Source organism: Mizuhopecten yessoensis, unplaced genomic scaffold (assembly GCF_002113885.1).
Source record: "Mizuhopecten yessoensis strain PY_sf001 unplaced genomic scaffold, ASM211388v2 scaffold5229, whole genome shotgun sequence".
Classification (NCBI taxonomy): domain Eukaryota; kingdom Metazoa; phylum Mollusca; class Bivalvia; order Pectinida; family Pectinidae; genus Mizuhopecten; species Mizuhopecten yessoensis.
In genome coordinates, this window is record NW_018405944.1 from 1,795,130 (window position 1) to 1,814,070 (window position 18,941).

The 18,941-nt window shown below is 35.8% G+C and overlaps 1 protein-coding gene across 3 annotated transcripts in view; it reads right to left on the reverse strand.

Annotated features, from left to right (window-relative positions):
- The window catches only part of LOC110450448 (prospero homeobox protein 1-like), a 43,739-nt gene that overhangs the window by 20,291 nt on the left and 4,507 nt on the right, over positions 1 to 18,941 (reverse strand). For all 3 annotated transcript variants that reach the window (XM_021497985.1, XM_021497984.1, XM_021497986.1), the window contains exon 2: positions 14,556 to 16,652. In XM_021497985.1, coding sequence (XP_021353660.1) covers positions 14,556 to 16,589 — 2,034 coding nt within the window. In that variant the 5' untranslated portion in view covers positions 16,590 to 16,652. The remainder of the gene's footprint in view (positions 1 to 14,555; positions 16,653 to 18,941) is intronic.

Here is an 18,941-nt window from a genome sequence, read left to right on the forward strand (position 1 = left end):
AAATTGTGATGAAGTAGGGGGAGAAATTGTGATGAAGTAGGGGGTAGGGGGAGAAATTGTGATGAAGTAGGGGATAAAGGACAAATTGTGGATTAAAGGTCAAATTATGAAGTAGGGGGAAAGGGGCCGGATTATGATGAAGTAAGAAGTTGAGGGCAATTTGTGATGATTAAGCGGAATGGGGGACAAGTTTTGATGAAGATGGGGATAGAGGAGAAATTGTGATAATGTTAGGGGATAAAGGACAATTTGTGATGATGTTAGGGGATAAAGGACAAATTGTGATGATATTAGGGGATAAAGGACAAATTGTGATAATGTTAGGGGATAAAGGACAAATTGTGATGATGTTAGGGGATAAAGGACAATTTGTGATGATGTTAAGGGATAAAGGACAAATTGTGATGATATTAGGGGATAAAGGACAAATTGTGATGATGTTTTAGGGGATAAAGGAAAAATTGTGATGATGTTAGGGGATAAAGGACAAATTGTGATGATGTTAGGGATAAAGGACAAATTGTGATGATGTGTTAGGGGATAAAGGACAAATTGTGATGATGTTAGGGGATAAAGGACAAATTGTGATGATGTTAGGGGATAAAGGACAAATTGTGATGATGTTAGGGGATAAAGGACTAATTGTGATAATGTTGGGGGATAAAGGACAAATTGTGATGTTAGGGGATAAAGGACAAATTGTGATGATGTTAGGGGATAAAGGACAAATTGTGATAATATTAGGGGATAAAGGACAAATTGTGATGTTAGGGGATAAAGGACAAATTGTGATGATGTTAGGGGATAAAGGACAAATTGTGATGATGCATGGAGATCAGATGTGAAATTATGGATTGGAGGTCAAATTATGAAGTAGGGGAAAGGGGACAGATCATGATGAAGTAAGGGGTTGAGGACAACTGTGATGAAGTAGGGATTAGGGGACAAATTGGTGAAGTAAGGGTAGGGGACACGCTGGGATAATTTGTGAAGAAGTATAGGGGTTAATGGTAGAAGTTATGGTGAAGGAAATGGAGGAGGGAAAATTGTAATATGTTTTGAGTAAGAAACAAATGATAAAGGTGCATGGGGAAAAGAAGATAAATGTTTGGCTAGGGGACAAACTGTGATGAAAAGCGAAAGGGGAAATGGGACAAAGTTGGCGATGGAGATAAATATGTAAAGATTTTTTTTACAAAACAGTTGTGTTCCCTAACCAAACAAATACAGTTACATGTGCATACAATGAACAGCAAATAGACATTGAAGTTCCACGCATTTTCTCTCCCAAATATCACTTACTGAAACACCTAATGTGCCACCTGTCGCGAACAAAACCTTGCAAAACAAAAAATAAAAATATCAAACTCCACAAATATACTCATTACAACCCTTGGAAGGGTACATATTGAGTGTCCGCTTCGCTTCATTATATTGTCACAGCTGACTGCATCTGACAGAAAATAACAGACAAAGATGCCCTATCACTAGCTTAGGCTGTTATTAAAACCATATGGTCTCTGATGTTCAGTTTTTTTAACCATATTTAGTTACTTGCAGTTATTTGTGATAAATTGTATACTTTTGATTTGTGCAATATGGTCTTTATATCACGATGTCTATAATTCTGCGCACAAGCCTCAAAGGTTATTACGAGTTAATTACAGAATAGATTAACATTACATATGAAATTGACAAGGTCTGCGTGGTGTACTGTTAGAGCTACTGTTGAATTAATATCGTAATCTTTATGAAAATGTGTTACAAACGTATCTTCTTCCTTTCTGTTTCACTTTTTCCTAGAAAAATATTTGCATATTGTTTGATCCTGTGTTGTGCAGCTTTGTATTCTGATATATATCTGTTTCCCTGTAGCATATGTGATCCACACCTTTGAATATTGGATACAAAACAGAACACAAAATGTCTCTTTCAATTTCATTGTTCATTTTGTTTGTACCAGGTATATTGTCTTGCTTTCAGAGCAAACAATCGCTAGACCCAGAATTTTCTTGGGCAATAAAACCAATAGTGATCAGTGTTGGAATCTGCAGGTATCCCATTTGTTTTTTCTTTCATTAAACTACAAATTTTGCTGCTTTTATAAATATACATTTCTGTCTCTTGAACACAATCAAAGAGTAATCATATAAGTCACTAATAGTTTTCATATAAATTTTTCTTAATAAAATATCTTGTGAAAAAATATCTCCAGGTAAATTCAAACCATAAAACAATTTGAAATTGTGTATTTTGTGAATTAATACCCTTGAATATTTTTTGACCAAAAATACATTTTCAAAAAATTGTTTCAAAAACTGATTTAGTTTACTTAACACCTGATGGAGACAAAAACAAAATCTTGATTTTGTACGAGAAGAAATATATGTAGTCATGCTATTACACATAGTTTTTCTTCCTACTTTTTTCCAAATCTAGGAAACTGAATTCCGCCTTTGAAGTTAAACATTCAAACAAAAAGTGTAATAAACACTGTTATATTACCCATATATTTTACACGGTACATAGTTAATAGCTGTTCATATACTAAATAACAAGGTGAGAAAAGGTGTGCTCCGAAGAGTTCTAATTGATGTGATTTATCTAACAACAGCTTGAGTGAGGAACTCTCCTTGTCAACTTTCCAGTGATAGGATGTGTCCGACAAACGATCCCCGATTTGACGATAGGACGTTCTGGGAAGCTTCCACCCTTTTGGACGCAGTATCATGTAACAGACCTCTCGACAATAGTTCATGTGGAAAGTGTAGATAAAAACCCGCGTGCAGTGTTCAACGTTCGCGCTGAACGTAATTGATGGTTCTACCAAGTCACATCCTTTTTTATCGCCAAGCTTGTGACTAAGAAGGAAACAGTTTATTTCTAATAATATCTTTCTCTCGCGACACAGCATTTTTATCTCTGACAAACTTCTATCCTATGTTATCGCGTTACCTTTGAACGGACCATCAACAAAAGACGTGATTTGTTTTGTAATTTTCTATCTAATGTTGTAAAAAATTGTGACATTTAATGCAGACATGTTTAAACAAATACTCCAGGCCTGTGACAATGTCCCAGCTACCAGCTATATACAGTTTCACTGCTTCTGAGTGATCTTTGAAAAACAGAACGGCTACATGGTGAAATCTTATCAAATTCATCTCAGTTCAGCACGTGAAATCATTTGAATTATTACAAGACACCCCGAACTGGCGTGCCTCGGGCCACGGCATCAAGACACATCAGCTGGAACAATAAGACTTGAGAACGGTGGCTGTGTTCAATACTAAAAGGGTTACTTCAAAGAAAACCAATTGATATTGGAGCAAAACAATCTCTATTTCATTGTTTTTCACCCGATATTAATGTTGATCTACTTCAGCGGGAAACTGTCTATACGAAAATGGAAAGCTTAATCTGGAAAAGAATTGAAGATTATTTTACACACGATTTCATTAGGTCGACCATTAGGAACCCCGCTCTCTGTCGCAATTTGGTTTTATGTGACATCTCAGTTCTTGGATCAAACGCGGCGAATGACACAGCCATTTCTGAAGATTCTTCTTAATGAAAGGTTTGCTGCCAAAAACAATTTCATATTTCACATTGTCTGGTGATTTATGCAGCACAAGCAACAATGACTAGTTTTGAATGTCAGAATGTCCTCAACAATTAAACTCAAATCAAAGTCATAATTCTATTTGCTTTTACGGCTCCAGTGATGCCGAGGAATGATGAAAGCATTCAATGGCAACTTGCATGCTATCATATGTGAAAACAAGAGATTTAATGGACGCAAAAACAGGGAAGGGAAAGCTATTACAAACACTGATTATCCTGATAAATGGAAAGAAAAGAGCTCAATTTTCTCCTCAATACAAGATGAAACGGCATTAACACAAGCAACTGGAAATTTGTCTGCTGTGTAAAATATGGCCGCACCGCGTTATGATGATTTATATCAAATATACATCAATTTTACTGAGAAAGTTAACAGTGTAAATAAATGTATGATTCCATTGTCAGGATTTAGATCATAAACCATTACACAATATAAATCAGATCATAGACCATTACATGATATAAACCAGATCATAGACCATTACATGATATAAACCATATATATGAAGGATTTAGACTATTACACTATGAAAACAATACATAATCCAGATCATAGACTATTACACAATATAAACATGATACATGCATATATAACTACATCTCAGGCAAATACATAATCAAAACCATATATACTAACATGTAGACCATGACAGAAACCATCAAAAACCATGACAGAAACCATGACAGAAACCAAACCATGACAGAAACCATCAGAAACTGTTTTCGAGAGTAATTATTTTGCATAACTGTTCTTCAAACAACACAATTTGTGAAGCTTTGAGTATGCGTAAAGAACAGCCTTATTATCAAATCTTATAGCAGGGTACATTTTTTAAGTTTCAGGTTGAGGCTTTGTCAAATGCTGACCCTAAAAAATCTTTTCCACTGCGTTAAGATTTTCTGTCTGCATCACACAGGACTGATCGACTATTTTCCCTAGTAAAGACAGAAATGCACCTACAAGATGTGAGAGAAAATGACTTCTATAATAATATCATATACCTATATATGTTGATGTATTTAATTAATTCCCATCTTTCATCAGCATTTGTGATGTCGGTACAGTAAGATTGCATGATGGGCCTGTGGTGACAAGAGTAGGGGCCTGTCATCCAGATTAAACCTCAAAGGTCAATACAGTTACGCCAAGGTCAATACAGTTACGCCGAGTTCAATACAGTTACGCGCTGTAGTCTGGCCAGTCTAGGCTGCATAAACTAATACCTTCTATCACTTCACAACAAATAAATGATTTATCATTTTGCTGTGTACATTCTGACTGGTAAAAACGGATAAAGATTGCTCTTAATTTTAACAAATCCTTTAGAAGTTTAATAACTTGACTTTCAAAGTGATGGTTTTAAAGCAATTGTCTATAATTAACAAAACTCATTGGCAGCTAAATCTTAATACCGTATACCAGGAATTTTTTGCCCAGTGAAATTTTTGCTCTTTGCCAGTAAAATCCATATTAATCCATATTAAGGTATTTAGTATAAAGCTGTCTATGGATTTCGGAAAGTCACCACCATATTAAAAAGAAAGAAAAAAAGGATGAGTTAAGATTTTTAAAACTATTGTCGTCTGAGCTCTCGTAAGCTAGGTAGAAGGTTTCGAGTCAGTGCCGTTTTAGAAAGTGACAAGGAGACTATAAGAAGGTGTTTTCAATGTAATGGTGTCCGAATATAGCCAGTTTCTACCGTCGTACATCCACCGATACGTGTCGCACGGCGTATTAGAATCGACAGAAGCCGAAACTGCTAGTGACAAAATATGGGATATCGACGGCAGCCCAAATTCTCAAAGTGAGAAAACCTTGGAATTTGAGAGCAGCGAGAAAACTTGTCAGTCTTGGAGACGTAATGTAACGGTGACTTGCAGACACTGCCTTATTATCCTCCCTCACCAAGACTGTGAAACCTTCCACCAACGCTAACCCATCTTAATTGCCAAAACGCACATCACAATCTCGATTTGATGAAAAATTGATGTGGCGGTGTTTTTTTATTGGTTTATATACAAAGTAAGTGGGACGTGGGAGCTCTCAAAGACATGGCCTCTGGGCTGTAAAACATGACCATTATACCACCCTGACTGACAGCGAAGGCACCTCCCATCGTCTGTACCATCACAACACAGCCCAGTGGCCACTGTAATGAAAATTACATTTCCCCATCATAGAAATCTAATTCTCTTAATAGCAACCCAGTCTTTATACTGTAAAATACCCCTTTGATAGTCGGCCGTCCATTGCATATGCACTTGTGTTTTGCCCAGTCTTGTGCTAAGAAACTCAATTAGATCCAAACATTGAAACACAACGGTTCCCCAGGGACGCTCCGATTTCTAAGAACATCTTTTAATGTCGGGCTTTTCCACTTCTCTAATGTACACACGATCATCTTTAATTAATATTTAAAAAGAAGACTCTACAATTAGATAAAGTCTAATCAATTTATGGAAGTGGAAAGCAAATTGAAAATATTACACAATTAGATTTGACCGTGTTGATCTGTCAGGATGTTTGGAGTGGGGATGGGGGAAGGAGGGCAAGGGGGAGTAAACAGACAAATCATGGAAGCTTTTTCATCCCTGGAAAACAATTTTTAATCGCTGAAAATCCATTCTATAGATTTTCATATCATTAAGTAGTTGTCGATCCCCATTTGCTCCTCCAATTGATAAATACTGCCATAAGATTATATTATCTCCTTTTCAGAAGAGCTCTCTACTCAGATTCCTGTAAAACATGTTTTATGAAAGTATGAACTTGGCAGATTAAGATAAATTGATGTCATTTTTACAGATTATACCTGATTATATATGTATATGCACACACTCTGGTAATTCTCATATATATTTGATGCGATTTATCAATGCAAATTAAAACTATCAGGGGAAATAACTCTTACTCAAATCATAAATAAAACGTACAAAGTAGGATACCACCATAACTTAAAGTAATATAATTCTTTGTCTGTGGCTTTAACGGTAAATGTTTGATCAATTTGGCCAAGTTTTATTGTTTTAAATTTTGTACTTGAACTGTTGAGCTCATAACATGAAGACAATTATATTTCTCACTCTACAATGAAATATCTAAATTACCAAATCAGATGTTTTTATTTCTCTGATGAGAAAAATCTTATATGATAAAATATTGTCTTATATTTAAGAAAAAAAAATTGAGCATATTTTTACCTAAATGAGCTCGCCTGCATTTATCAGGTGAAGAGTAAAACTTGTCTATCAAACAACATCAATATGGAATAAATTCTTTGACCTGATCAAGTTCGTTATTGTCAAGAACAAATATTTTGGAGTCATGAAATCCTGTCTGATACAAGAGTATATCCTTAAAGCCAGGTGTCGGTAATGTCAGGGTTCACTGTATACATAAGTATGTACAGGCCGATCAGTAACGAGACCTTACTTAAAAATTCTGACAATTAAGTAATATACATCTTCTACACCATGATTTCATGAATATTTCATGTTTATCTCGTCTTTTAAATCTTATTACTAGCACATTTGTTTTGATCACGTTGAATTTTTTCCTGATTATTAATATCTGATGCAAAAAAATTCCTTGGAAATATGTTTTTTAGTGTAGGATATTGATTTTGTCAGATCTACGTATGTTCCCTTTCATCTTCGGAACGACTCGAGTGAAAAATTAAATTGTCATTTTAGATCCACAGGATTAGATTGGTGGAAGAAGTCATTAAGTGTGTAAATATGTAGCACCTGTAATTAATTCACCAACAGGTTGTGATAACTGCCGGGCTCGAGACAGTTGTTACAGTAACATTTGTACTCAAAATGGACGTCCCTACCTGCCCCCAGCTAACCCATTAATTGGAAGTATATGTCACACAGCTGAATCTCTTCTCTATAGAAGCGAGTCTGCCCGGATGAGACTTCAGGGGTCGCGACCTCATCTGTAGATCTAGAGAATAGCCATCACTTCACACGTTTCACGACTTCAGCCCAGAATTCTCCCAGATCCATGTCTCTGTTGGTGTTTATGTGTTTATATTTTTGCCAATCACTTCCTATAACTGGGGTTGAACTTCGACCCCAGAGACAGTACCCAATATAATGCTTTCCCACCGACTTTTTTATTTCAAAATTTCCAAATAGTTTGTTTGCATTGTTGATTCTGATATGATTAATTGAATAAGAAATAATTTTGTAATGATAAAGTTTAATGAATTAAAGTTTGTGAAAACCAGGATATGTATGTAACGTTTTCTATTTTACATTTTTGTGAGAGATTTATTTTCACATTAATTCACAAGGACACTCGTTCGCAAATCTGAAACTCCAGCCAAATTTAATTACATTCATAATTACTATCACTATTGAAATAGAATCCTTTCAATTATGGAACTAAATTATTGACAAATACGACCTACAAGTGTAGTACGCAAAAGTAAAGATTTATAGCATCACAACCTGAACTTTTCCCTCAATGTGACATTTACGAAAACACTATACCCTGTGACACAATCATGTATATATATATATACATTCCTTGGAGAGTTCCTAACCCTTACACGTCTATCTGTTGATAAACACTATGACAACTGCCAAAACACAGGTGGGCTCTCCGCAACAGGTGGCCATGTTGGACAACCGACAGGGCTGGAAATTCTTCCATAATGTTGTATTTTTCTCTAATTATGCAACAGACATGAGACACAGACCGGGATACATATGCTGCATGATCTTATTGCATCAGTAAGCCAGGATATCTCAAGGCTCTTCATAATATTTCCCACTGTCCCTTTACATAAGTTACCTCTGTGCAGTTAATTGATGCAGTTTCTGAGTCACATCTGCTGACTGCAGGGTTCAAGTTCAATTTGCACAGGTCGCACAGAGGTCAAAGGGTTCAAAGGGTCAGACTTTAAACTAAACAAGCTGCAGAATTATGTAACCTCGTCACCACTGAAACTAATTGATACTGACTGAACACAAATTTCCACACTTTAAAATTATACTTTACTTCCCTTTTCCCCTCCTTTATTTCCTTGTACCCTATTCTATTCAGGTCTACATGTATTAAAACATTAATTGTTCAGAGTCTATAAAGGTATCTTAATACGGCCATCTTGTTAAGATTCAGGGTAAGGTATCAGGATAATGAAAACCTGGCCTTCTGAACCATGCAGTGTGATTGTATGAGGTGACAAAATGGTGGCCTTTGACATAATGTAGAAGTCCCTTACCTGTGTGGATAAATATGATTACCTATTGTATGGTCACTTATGGTCAATATGTTCTTAGCTGTTGTGTTGTCATCCAAGGTCAATATGACCTTTAAACTGTTGTGTGGTCACTCATGGTCAATATTACTTTAGCTGTTGTGTGGTCACTCATGGTCAATATGACCTTAGCTGTTGTGTGGTCACTCATGGTCAATATTACCGTAGATGTGGTGTGGTCACCAATGGTCAATACGATCAACTGGTGTGTGGTCACCAATTGTCAATGTTATCTTAACTGTTGTGTGGTCACTCATGGTCAATATGACCTTAGCTGTTGTGTGGTCACTCATGGTCAATATGACCTTAACTGATGTGTGGTCACCAATGGTCAATGTTACCATAGCTGTGGTGTGGTCACCAATGGTCAATATGACCTTAGCTGTTGTGTGGTCACTTATGGTCTATATTACCGTAGCTGTTGTGTGGTCACTTATGGTCAATATTACCGTAGCTGTGGTGTGGTCACCAATGGTCATTACGATCAACTGGTGTGTGGTCACTAATGGTCAATGTTATCTTAACTGTTGTGTGGTCACCAATGGTCAATATAACCTTAGCTGTTGTGTTGTCACTCATGATCATTATGATCATAGCCATTGCCAAGAAGTAAAATCAAGAAACAAACAAATGAAATGTTGAAAAGAAAACCTACTGTTATTAAAACCAGCTTATCAAAAACCTAAACAATCACAGAGTAATTTTACTTGACCCACAGAGTTTAGGTTAAACTTGATTTTAATATATGTTGTTTGCAATGTATATAGTTACTTTTATTAAATACTTGAATTAATTGAAATGATCATATGGCCAATATACACAAAACTATGAGATAATCTTTATCACATATCCTATAGATATAAACTTTGGGAAAACCGAAAATTAGCACTCCCATCCGCCTCTGCATGTTTCTTTCATCACATGACTTTGTATAGTAATCTACCGCCCAGAAAACAGGGTTTCTTCTGACAACTGAAGTTGATGTGTACTAAGTCCTTTGTTTATCAAGATAACGGACAAGTGTTACTGAGATAATAATACTCTGAGGTATTTACATTGATAACAGACCATAGGTTAGGAGTTGAATAGGAAAATGTTATATTTGTGTCTACAAGTTTGTCAAGAATTCATGAGATGTCTCATTATCGGTTGTAAACCAGTAAAAATATTTTACAGTTAAAAATTCATATTTTTTTACAATCAAATTTATTGATTTATCATCAATCAGACTAAATGAGACACAGATAAAAAGCTTTGTTTCTATGAAATAAATAATTGTCCTCTAAATTTACTGGTGAATCACTCCACTGATGAATGTATGCCATACTGTTAAGGCAGCTTTTGAAAAATATTTCATCAAATAGCTACAATTTACAACATTAATCATTGAAATATAAAAGCGAATTACTTCACTGTTTGTCCTGAAACTTTAATACCATGTCAGTCTTAGTTGATTTAAATCTAACGGGAATCATGGGGAAAATTCTGAAATGTTTCGATTCGACACTAGACCATTGTCATCAAACATATGAAAATGTAATATTTGTGACTGACACTGCAGGTTTAGATTTAAAATTCATGCTAATTATACAATTTGCTTCTCAACTGTAGTATTGTGTTACTGAAAAATGCAGATATTGCAACTAATGAGAAACAGTGAAAGTATTAAATTTCTCAATTACTGATGACACCCCGACTGAAAATGACAGTTGTTGACTGAAAACATTCATGGGGTTTTAATCATTAATCTATGTTACGTTTTCTATTGTGTACACGGGCTGCCATAACAGACAATCAAGGATGTTTTAAACAAACCTTTGGTGTTTCAATTTATTTGACCTCCCAAACAGTTCTGACCTCCAGTAGAAGTCATACAAAAATTTTTGAAGTTAAAATAATTCAAAACTTAACAGACACAGAAATTAAGGACACTATATATTGCAGAAGAAAGGCTAGAAAATCAACATTTTTAGAGAGAAAGAAAAATAATAGATAATTGGCCGCCTGGTGTATATATTTTTAACACTGTTGCCAATTTGTGATATCATGAATCATCGAAAACAAAACTGAAATCCGAGACGCATTTTAATAATGTTCATGTTCATTGTGTTCGTCAATAGCTGAAGATTTTTGCTGGAAAAACGAACAACTTTTAAGTTCATTTAGTTATAACAAAAACATTTGAGTCACCAAGCATAAATATTACCTACAATTAACGATAATAAACTGAGGCAACAAATGTTTTTGTCATCATGTACTGTTAGCTAGACATTAGCGTACATTCAATGCAGCCGGGAGAATCTTTATCCAAAAGTCATTAAGTCCAAATATCACTATGGACATTTAAGGGTTCATTAAGAGACGGAGAGGAAAAAGACATACATCCTGAGGGACAATCAATAACGAAAGTTTTCTCAATTGATGGTGTTTATATAACACAGTTGTGACGGCAACCCCGAGACGTTGTTATTAGTGCTGTCTTGATGGCTATTGGCTATCTAACGCACTCCGTCAGATTGTTTGGGATAAAATCCGTCGGCAAGGCAGACAGCTGCTAGGCACTGTCAACAAAAGCTAGCGTAATTGTTGTCCTACGGTAATTATTTGGGTAAAAAATCAAAACAGTCATTGAGAAAAAGTTGAGATATTTTCTGTTCTCAAGAAAAATTATTCAATACAGCTTTAATCTATATGGTTCCATATCGTTCTGTCAACGGGTCAGGTATTGATATTTGAAGAATATTGGACGTCTGCCGTGACTGTCTTTTGTGCCAGGTAACTAAATACTGCTGAAAGGGTGTAACAAAAGGCTAATCCCAGCGGACAAAGTGGAGGAGAGCTCTGACAATAGGCCATCGCTTACAGCCCACCGCGAGACCATACTGGAACAACACATTAATACAACGCACCAATCAAAAGCCACACTTTTATATCAATCCAGAAGAAACAATACCAGAAGGCTGATAAGGAAAGCCACAGTAGCCTTGATAGGGACGGAGAGTAATAATTTATGGCCTAGGAGTGCATTTTGATTATTATTTTCATGCATCAATAGATGATTTTTCTTTCTCAGAGTCTCATTGATTCAAAGATAAAGTTGTGGAGCGCTTTCACTGCTATGGAAACCGTGCAATGCTTAACTGCCATAGACAATAAGTTACACATTTCAATTAGCCTGACCGCTCAGGTAAATCAAACGTACGTTTGCCTGTCACAGTGGGCTATGTCTTTGGTTTGTTTGTCCGTCGCAGTGGGGCCCCCGCCTTGGTTCATCATCCATGACGCAGTCAAGAAGATGACTTGACAGGGTGTAATTCTAATGTCTTGTACACAAGAACAAGCCCGATGAAAGCACGGAACATTCTAATGATCTTAAAGCAGTATAAATCTGATACGTTACAGCAATTTGCGAAGGTTCAGGTGAAGAAATTTACCTGAACATATATATCTTCAGGTGATGGCTTCTGTTTGAATCTTAATGTACTTCTCATGTAGTGCTTATAATCTTTGAAATTGGCTGGTGACATTTAGATAATAAACCATGATTACCTGAAAGAAATTTAGTAGAATGTTTGCAGATCGTTGTGTATAATGAATGTAACAAGGATGGGGTACTGTACCCACAGGGCTCAACAATCATGGCCGGTACAGAGGCTGGGATATAAGTGATGAAGATAAACGCAGATAATATCTCATCCAAACTATTCCCCTTCTGCAGAATTCATTAAAAAGACAAGATAATTATGGTGTTGAGAAGTTGATAAGACAAGGACCATCATCACATACATCATCCTATAGGACTGGATATGGTAATTAGCCGGATAATACCACTGCATAAATCGACAGTAATTGCAGCAGACAATAAGGGCTACAGGTCGGCTAAAGCACCCTGTGTCTTCCTGTTGAAAGCCTCACTTTTTATGTTGTATTTATCTCATTATAATACCATTTGCTAGCTAACAACCACCTAATGGTGGTATCTGTCCCGGCCACTTTTGAACCCAATCCCACCAAATCTTGGGCTGGTCGGCCTACTTAGGGTACAAGGCAAATTACATTATAGTTACAATTCCGACAAGATTACACCGAGTAATTACGGCTCGAAAATCTAGTACACAATGAATGATTACACATATTAACTACTGGTATAGTCCCTGTTTCCTACAAACAATTAGGCTACTTTAGACTATATGGCATTTCTGTGTGAGAATAACTTGCATCCTAAAGTCATTCGTCAACATTTATAAATAAGGGGTTCTGTCATATCGGTTAATGAGTGGGAAATTAAGTGGACATTTGAATTAATTTATCAAAAAAATGATATTATCATTACAATTTGTTTTCATTAACAGAAATAACCACCTTCAGTACTCCATTCCTGACAAATGTTTTTTTACTCATTATCGTCTTTTTCATCTCTCTCGACCCCAGAGAGGCCTAGAAGTTTGGTTTGAGGAGGCACAACAGCATACACTCCTTCTTTGTGACCAAACTAATAGTTTTAAAAGAGATGAAGGGTTTCTTTGTTTTTTAATTCAATTTTACACATACTGTTATTATCCAACTACTGTGAAATCACCAATTTTCGTGGGTTTATATCTTGTTGATTTTGTGAGCAATCTTCATCTACGAATTCTCGGTCAACAAAATTACTACAAGTTTGACATAAAGCAATTCTCCGTTTTAATTGGTACTCGAAATCCATAAATTCATGTACCAGTGAAATGGTGTTTGTACAGGATACAACAAAATTTTGGGCCCCACAAAAAAATCTGATTTCACAGTAAATAATTCAATCCCTACTATGTCCATGTGAACATGTTTATTGACATACTCTCTAATCTGACCCTTGGGTTTCACGAATATTCATTAGCTTTGGTTATTTCCTTAACTTAGAAAGCAATGCTTTCCTAACAAGGAAATTTAGGAAAAATGCTGAAATTGACATTTTTTGAGAAACTGAAGCTTGGCTAACTGAATCAATCTCTTCTGATGTCAGCAAAGACAGATTTCCCTGTATTTTCCAAAACACAGTGGGTTTTTTTTTTTACCTAAAGGCTGGTTTGAATCTTCAGCTGATGAAGTACAAAGAATTTTGTTGAATTCAATCATTGTAATTTCTCACGAAAGTATAACCAATATCTAACAAATAATTGACGTTTATGGTTAACAGATTATTAATGGGTTTCCTTCATTGTTAATAAATAATTATGGTATAATTACTGTATCTAAATAGGCATATCAACAACTTGCTTCGATCTGCTACAAGACCTTTGAAATGAATTATCTTAAGATTGAATTCTCAATACATTGAAACTTTAAATTATGCAATACTGTATAATGAATTTGAATTTTGAAAAAAACCCACTTTTTTTTAAGACAGTTTCAACAGATTCAGATTCAACATTATTCAAACTTCAAATCCAAACATATTACCCAATCCGTTGTTTATGGAGCACAAAACTGTCGTAAACACTGATCGGAATCAAACAGATAAGTGTTTGCAATCCCAGAGGTTCTGTAACAGAAATGTTATCAAGACAACCCTAGATATATATCACCCCTATACATGTAAGCTATATGTATGCACACTAAGATCCCACCTACCTTACTTCGAGTTACTGCCGACTTCTAATATTTTGTTTTTCACAAAAAGGATATCATATGCACATGGCCGTTGTCGTAGCAATCCGAGCTATTGTCCAAACCTTCCGACTTCATCTGAAAGCTATCGGAGGGGGAGCAAGAGTGGATGGTGCTTGGAGATGGATGGTCAGCATGGAGAGGTGAGTGGTTTGATGAATGCATTTCTGAGAAGCCATATTCCCGTCCGTAGAAGTCGAATATGTTGGAATGTTGGAGGCCTGGATTAGGGATGGCCACGCTGGTTGGGAGAACTGGAGGAATCAGAGCCTGGTAGGCGGAGGTTGGAGGATGCTGATGGTGGTTATCGCTATCGTTGACATGGCCGAGCACCATGGGATCATGCCCTAGCAAGGCACGCGCGGCACGGGGGGACAGCCGTGTGTCTGTCACTTTGGTGCGCTTCTTTTTAGGTGTCTGGTTGACCACCAGTGGCAAAGCTTCTGTCTGCTCGGGCTCGACTCCCAAATGTGCTGTGGAATACATGGAGGGAGTGTGAAGCATTGTGGGAGGGAAGTATGAGAATGGAGGAAGAGGGAAAGGCAGAGGGTGATGAGAAGGGCCCCGTAGGAGGTCAGGCGTAAGTCCTCGTGGAGTTTCAAAGGCACTGGAGGTGTTGTTCTCCAGGACGCGTGCTATGTTTCCGATGTGATCATGGAATGGCTCACGGACTGGAGAACTCCGCATTCCAAATATTGGTTTGTCGTATGCCCTCATTTCAACTTTTTCTTTTACAGTTTTGATAGCACCGAAACCACTAACACTACTGTGACTACCGCCACTTGTTTGCTTTTTTTTTTGTTCCTTTTCTTTCGGTTTTTCAACAGTCTTACCAGATCCTTCCTTCATATATTTGTCTAACACTGTGTCTACGGTTGTGCTAACCACATCCACCAGCTGGGTCTTCAGCATGTTCGAGAAGTTGTGGATGTCCACTTGTTGCAGTGGGCCATTCTCGGTTGGTTTTGCCCCTTCCCTCGGCTCGTCAACACCAGCTACCAAGGAATTCTTCCGCTCATTATCGGATGCCGTTTTATGCATATTTGGTGGAGATGATGTTACGATATTACTTTTGTTGAGTAGTTTATTACAATTGTCTTTCTTGCTAACATGGTTTACATATCTCTCCTCCGGCCCATTCTTTTCACCATCATCCAATTGCGTGTTCTCCTCTGTGTAAAGATCCATGTAGCGTTTCTGTACATGCTGTAGCTGTTCTTGTAGCTGTAAAAGTTGATGTTGCAGTGCCATCTTCTCCAGTTTTCTATGTTTTCCTTCGGAATGCTCCAGCCATTTTGGCTGATATTGTTTACGCTTCTGTCGTCGGACCTCCAAATTGTTTGCACTGTTATTATCTGAGGGTATTGGCGACTGTCGCATGTTAGACAAAATGTTCTCGACACGTGCACGCTTTGCGGCGTTGCTGTTCTCTGTGACAAATATATCATTTTCATCACAATTATCCATGTCATAGCTATCCTCTCCTGCATTGGACTTTCTGTCTCCAGACATGCTGAAGTCACTCTCGTCACCCGATAAGTCTACAGAGTTTAGAGACCTACGGTCCATCTCCTCCCTGTATTCTTCCTCCATGTCATTCATGGCTGGTGTTTGCTCATTTAAATCTTGGTCATCTGACTGCTTGTCAGTCTTGATGTTGTTATTGTCGCCCATCTTGTCAGTCAGATGCTGGTCCTTGTGCTGAAGTATACCTCTCAAAAGCTGTGAAGTTTCGGTTATAACAGGGTCGCTTTTCACCATGTCAAGGCCGTTTGCTGTACTGTCAGAATTCTTTTCCAAATTTCGTGTCATAAAGGAATTTTTGTAGAAGAAATCGCCACAGCTTACTTTGGACAGCGCTTTATCCTGAGGTTCAATCAATTTTTCAGACTCTGTATCATCTTTTTCTCGAACAAACTTTGGAATATTGAGGTAGAAACCTTTATCCTGAAATCCGTTCTTAGGACTAGGACCTCTAGGGGAAGAATAGGAAAACTGTTCACCATTTAATATATGTCCCTGAGATGAGCTTGTCTCGAACACCGAGGTCATACCCAACGTGTGGTCAGTTTGGGCTTACTGGACACTGATAGCTCATCAGGCTGACCAAAGTACCTGAAAGGATATAAAATTCATGAATTAATTTAGAAACTGGATATCATAATAACAATACACAATAAAATTCAGGGATACTTGTTACCATGATACCAAGGGTGATCTCCCTTTGAAAAATAAACAACTAGCTAGGCTTAATGTGCTCACTCTGGAATATTGGAATGTTATAAAGTACATTAATATGTAATTATCTCCTGAACTTTTTTTCCATGTCAGAATTGTGATTCAAAAAACACATTTAACATATTTTAGAGAGAACTGACTTTTGAAATATCTTTATGATTAATGATATTGACAAAAAATATTTTTTTACTAATACAATGTCAATTTTTTTATTTTAATTATGTATTTACTTGATGTGTTCGAACTACATAAATACAATTTTATATTTTTAAAACAATATAATATTTTCTGCATAAAAAATACCTATGTTTTCACATCACATTTTATTTAAAATTTTCGGTTCTATGTTGATCATTGAAAGACAGGCTATGGTTTGTCCGCTTGATTTTGACAGATCCAACACAAATATTTTGACATCGTTCTTGCAGAATTGGTTTCAGTTGAATATTAAATTTCAGGCTACAATGTAGAGTTATTTGTACTAGTTTAGAGATTCTTTTAGTGACAAGTTATATACATGTACATACAATGCGAACTCACTGGTTATGGAGGCGCTGTACATTGATGTACAAATGGTTTTTATTTTTTTATTTTCTTTATTCTATCTTAATGAGTCTAGTCGGTCTATACAATTTTATTAAGAAATATTTTTCCAATATGCTTTTGTAAATCTGATAAAATTCAGACATGATTGAGATTATTGAAGAGCATTTGTAATTTGGATCTCCCAAATCTCCAGCATATTAATGGTCGTCTGGCAAACGGCTCAATTTTGCTCAGCTGCTAATCTTGAAATGCCAATATTTTCCTCTGTGACATTTAATTTCACATTAAGATAAACACATGTGCTTGAAAAAAAAATGGAAAAACATGATAAATACTATTTATGAGAATTAAAGAGATCTGCCTGTTTTAAAAATAGAAATGAATTATTCCATAACCAATATTTTCTTTTTAGAATATTAATGGAATATCAATTTCTGAAATGTATGAATGTTTCTGTAGTGCTGGCAAAGATGGAGGCAAAATGTTGCAAGCACCGGTCATAGAGTGCAATCAGTTTGTCCAACTTAGTTTGAACATGATTCAAATTTCCATCTTTAACAGTTTAAATGAACAAAACAAAATAAGAACAAGGATTTTATGTACTATCTCGTACTAAAGATGTCTGGCAAAATGTCTTCCAAGATGAAAATAAAAATGTATACCTGGGTATGCACAAAATCAGAGCCATATATGTGATATATATATACATCCTTGACAAAATGAATTTCTGAAAAGTAGCATGATGTAAATTGTGTTGGGTCTGGTTTCATTTCTTGAAACTGTAAAATATGAAAATTTTCTTTTAAAATTTAATTAATCTTTTAATCTGAACAATAAATACTGTTATACCAATTTATTTTTTACACGTTTTGTGTTTTATGAAGAGTTTCAATTAGCACAGCATCAGTCTTTTCACAAATGAATCAATTATATCAATACTTTATCATGTAGTGAACCATATTGCATTTGTGGTTCTTATTTTTATTATTTATAGTCAAAATACATCCATGAACATCCAGTAAAGATTATTGTTATTTCTAAGAAACAGTATACATATATTGGAATTCATTGTTAATAAACGTATTATCTCCAAAAAATAATAATCCTGAATAATATATAAAGCTGAATTTTACATGAAAATTGGTACCAGAAAAGTGTCTATGATAAACTTCATGTTATTTTGGTCCACCCTATGGATAAACTATATATTACTGTATATATAACTGTGGGTATAAAGTTTCTCCTTGTATGAAAAATAAGCTTGCTAGCTTATACACATACATATATGTGTAGAGAATAAAAATTCAGACCTAGCTATCGTCAGAAATTTCAATAAAATATTTATAAAATCAAAAACACATTTTTTTTTACATATCAACAATATATAAATATTTAGTTCTTTTTCTCAATAATTCATATCGGTGTTAAAAATTAGCAAGGACCACATCAGGCAACACTTAAATAATGGTTTTAACAAATGAAATAATTTGTTAGAGTAAGCACTTCTGACTTCATGGCATGTTCTTTCTAAATCATTATCAATAATTAAAATATAGGGATATAGAATTTGAAAAGTAGGCTTATAAGCAGACATGCATTAAAAACCTGTTTAAAACATAA